The 4056-nt window shown below is 35.8% G+C and overlaps 1 protein-coding gene across 1 annotated transcript; it reads right to left on the bottom strand.

Moving 5' to 3' along the window:
- Positions 1-279: 279 nt before the first annotated feature.
- Positions 280-3071, bottom strand: LOC147534570 (ERAD-associated E3 ubiquitin-protein ligase component HRD3B-like). Its single transcript, XM_086651285.1, has 5 exons — positions 3060-3071; positions 2908-2972; positions 1415-1630; positions 764-1162; positions 280-596 (listed from the first exon to the last, which is right to left on the bottom strand). Exons 2-4 carry the CDS (start codon positions 2959-2961, stop codon positions 815-817), a joined length of 618 nt encoding a protein of 205 aa, XP_086507411.1. The 5' UTR covers positions 2962-2972; positions 3060-3071; the 3' UTR covers positions 280-596; positions 764-814.
- Between the last annotated feature and the right edge of the window lie 985 nt (positions 3072-4056).

The following is a 4056-nucleotide window of genomic DNA, read 5'->3' as shown; positions in this document are numbered from 1 at the left end:
AGATTGGGTTATTTTTTATCCAATAAGCTGCATTTATTTTGTCCCAGTCATCACTAAGAAACTCTGTTTTGTTATATATACTAGGCATAACCCCCGCCCGTAGGGCGGGGGAATGCCCTTTATGCAACGCGAAGGAATTACCATACAAACAATCTAAAAACCTTTTTTGGACTATATGTGTGTTTAGGGGTAGTTTTTGGACCATAAACCCATAAATTATTTAGCGTAATTTCATTAATGATTATTGAATCAAGTAAGGACCTAAATAAAAACAAACCATTACGTTGACCAACAATTAGATTTGCGAGAAAATCATAAACACAAAGCAATAGTAGAAAAGTTGATCACAAATACTCTTACTTAGATAAACTCACCAAGAAGCTATTCTTTTAGTTTTTCCCTACTCACAAGCTCATAAGAGCCAATGCAACAAGCAATTTTGCTGCTGGATCGTTCTCTAAGGCCTGATCATAATATCGTTTGGCAAGATGAAGATCTAGCGGAAGCCCTTGACCATGCTCATGCATGTATTCAGGGTTGAACATGGCTTGGGCGTTGGATTCTGACTTAGCATGCTCATAATCCTTCTTTGTACCCTGTAAAATATAAGAGATAACAATAATGATTTTAAAAGAGGGCATAGAAAACTCACAAATCTTTCACCCAACCCTGGTCATAACATCACAATAACAATTCAAGAAGTAGAGTGTAATCAATCATATATACCATAAGATTTAGAAGTGGAGTTCAAGTACGAACATACCCGGCCATAGCAATATACATCCCTAATGAGTAAAGCAGCATGTTCATTACCCTACACTGAAGCTTTCCACCATAATGAATGTGCACATCGATGTCTTTCAGCATCTGTGCAAAGTCCAGTCTCTCCCATACAAATACTGCACTCCTCATACTTGTCAAGAATCCATGCAGCATTACTCTGTGCAACTTCGTGCCCTAGTTCTGCCATTCTTGAGTACAGTAAAAATGCTCTTCCCACGTCACCTTTCAAGTACGACTCTAAAGCCCATCTTGACAAGGAACCCCAAGGCCCTCTCTCAGCAACTAATTTGTACAGTGCGGTAGCCTGAAAGAATGGAGAATTGAAGACTAAGTTCAGAAGAACGTTACTGCTTGAGTGCATGTCCAAGGGTAAAAAGAACTGCAAATGAAAAAATATACATTATACATGCTAATTACCAAATGTAATATTTGAGACTTCCTAAACAACACAAAAAAAATCACAAAAAACAAATCAGAATAGGTTCTCAAGACGGAGGAGATGGCTCGAATATACTGTAACTTAATGTGAAAGCAGAAAAAATATAAAGACCTTGATTAAGTATTCAGTTCTTATAGAGTTATAACCTTTAAGAAAGAACTTTCAGAAGAAATATAAGCCAAGTAAACTTACCATCGAACGGTTCTTCTTAAGCCCTATGCATGTTTGGAACATTTTTGGCAATTGTAAAATTGCCTTGGTTTGACAAGCATTAGCTGTTGTAATGAAATACTTGCATGCTGTCTTCACATCCTTTTTCACACCAATCCCTTTGAGGTATAAGACCCCCAGATTATAATGACCACCAGCCTCATCATTATCAACCGCCTTGTCGAAGTAATCTTTCGCCTGTTACAGAAAGATTTTGCTACAAATAAGATGAAGAATTTCCATTTTAACGATCAGTTGTCAGAGAAACCAACAATGGAACAAGTAATCTGCAGAAAATGAATTAAATGTAAAGTTCCTAAATTAGTTTCCTTCAACGATGATTTCTGTGGTCATAGAATTGCGGAGTTTTTTCTGTGGTCATAGAATTAAGGAGTTTCGGGTAAAAGTAGTAGATCATCCTTATGCATTGAGTGACCCATCTGAAGCACCCAACCGAAAGCTTTATCTGCCTCGGGGTCCATCATTGCCAAAGAAACATTCATCCATGTGGGAACGATCTTTCTAAGAGATTCCTACACCCATTCGACATAAGAACACAAACAGGACACTCGCGTATACAACTCATAAAGGAGTAATCAGGTTGAGAATATGAACCTTCCCAACAATGACAGGAGAATTTCCTATTGGCTCAAATTGTCTAACTCAAAGTGAGAAAGAAAAATTTCTTACTCTTCTTTAATTAATGTCTGCCTTTTGAAACCATTGAACAAACGCCCAATGTTTGTTAAGGACTATGTAATCCTGAAATTAGAAAACGAGACACGCGAATGATGAATGGCAAGAGAAGCAATAAAATCCCATGCTTAAGGATAACATCCCCCTATACGATTCCAATTCATCAAGTATATCCTGCAAACCACATCCTACTAAAACTCAATTGTAAAGTCTAGTCATCTTCTAGTCAAGCTGATCTTATAAGGTTCTGTCATGGTGGAAGCGAAGTACAAAGAAATCATACCCTCAGTTCAGTTATTGTCTATATTGGGTACTTTAAGGTTCCGTTGAAATTCGGTGAACAACCTCTACAGACATTTTCTTTCTGAGAAGTTTTACTTCACATTTCTTGATTTAAGGTAGTTTCATAGAAGTCATAAAGTTGAATGTCATAATCCAAAATAAACAAAGACTATCATCTAAAAACTCAAATCCAACATAGGTGATAAATGGATTGGAAAAACCAGCTTATATAAATCATTAAAGTTTCATAGTTTCATAAACAATGACCACAGTTTCAACAATAATCTCCACAAAACAAATTGAGAAGAATACCCAAACCCTAAATCAGTTCAGATCCCACCTATAATTGTTTGCCGGTAAAGTTATATCTGAAATGAATTCATAATCAACAACTAACCAAAAAAACTCACAACCCAAGATGCATAATCTCTGTTAAAATGACAATGAAAGAAAAATTAAACTGAGGAAAACTAAAAAAAACCACCAATTTCGATTACCTGATCCATTCCTGAAGGTAAGGGTTGGCCAACAAAAGTGGGAATCTCATCCATATAGTTATTTTCTAAACTCCAACAGCTTGAAGATGTTAAAATGACAATGAAAGAAAAATTAAACTGAGGAAAACTAAAAAAACACCCATTTCGATTACCTGATCCATTCCCGAAGGTAAGGGTTGGGTAGCAAAAGTAGGGATCTCATCCATATAGTTATCAGATTTTCCATCGAGCAAAATCCTTGTGAACCCACCCATCTCAAAATTAGGTCCATTTTGAAAAATGTATTTGATAAAATTCACAGATAGAACAGAACTGAGATCTCATGAGTTTTCTTTAAAACCCTGACCTTTTGTTTGAGAAAGTCACTTCCCCATTGATCTTCTTCTCTATCCTTTTTAATTGAACTCTTCCTCTACCCATAATCTTCCTATTACTTTTTAGAGTAGTTCAGGACGTTGAAACAATTTGAAAAGTGGAGGAATTTTTAATCAACTTCATAGTAGAGTAATTAAACTAATGTCCTAATCAGATAAATAATATCCTAGTCACATTATTTTTTTGTCCTAGTTAGATTTTATGTCATTATTATGTCCTAGTCAGATTAATAAGACCTTGAAATAATCACTTGAAAATGAGAACCAAATCAAATAAAATTACTTACCTAGTTTCTCTATACTCCAACAGCTTGAAGATGTATAAAAGTTACCTATATGCAGTAGCTGGAGATGGTTGGCATAGACGGAGGTGCGTTCTCACTCTTCTGTTTAAAACTTCTTCAACCTGCTCTTTCTCTCTCTCTCGGGTTGGCAAAGAGACTCAAGAGGATGCTGTATAAGGCTAACACCATGTCTTCTCAATGTTAGTTTCCTATTTTCAATATTTCCCAAAGAATGTATGTGAGAGAAGGGTTGGAACTTTTGGGTGGTAATTGTACATCCCAATTTGAAGAGAATAAATGTGAAATATACCTGATGAATCCAATGATACTTAAATTTATTAAAGGTGGAGCACATGATGAGAATTGGTGCTTAGGTACATAACCACCTACAGTGGAAAAATAAACAAAAAACTTATAAGAGAAGAAAAAAAGGTTTCCCAGACAGAAGAAGCTAGCCAAGATTATGAAACACAAAGAGTCAGAGCAAGAAA

The sequence above is a fragment of the Eschscholzia californica genome, unplaced genomic scaffold (genome assembly GCF_041429995.1).
Source record: "Eschscholzia californica isolate CP2 unplaced genomic scaffold, dmEscCali1.0.p SCAF_6, whole genome shotgun sequence".
Taxonomy (NCBI): domain Eukaryota; kingdom Viridiplantae; phylum Streptophyta; class Magnoliopsida; order Ranunculales; family Papaveraceae; genus Eschscholzia; species Eschscholzia californica.
The sequence above is the reverse complement of the archived record's forward strand: the minus strand, read 5'-3'. Positions and strand labels throughout refer to the sequence as shown.

What these genes read in the sequence shown, in the direction of transcription:
- LOC147534570 (XM_086651285.1), bottom strand. Translation starts at nt 2,961, where the DNA reads ATGGATGAGATTCCCACTTTTGTTGGCCAACCCTTACCTTCAGGAATG. An exon ending in TACCTTCAGGAATGGATCAG is followed by an intron (nt 1,631 to 2,907) that starts GTAATCGAAATT and finishes TTTCTGTAACAG; the next exon opens with GCGAAAGATTACTTCGACAA. An exon ending in TTAAGAAGAACCGTTCGATG is followed by an intron (nt 1,163 to 1,414) that starts GTAAGTTTACTT and finishes TTTCATTTGCAG; the next exon opens with TTCTTTTTACCCTTGGACAT.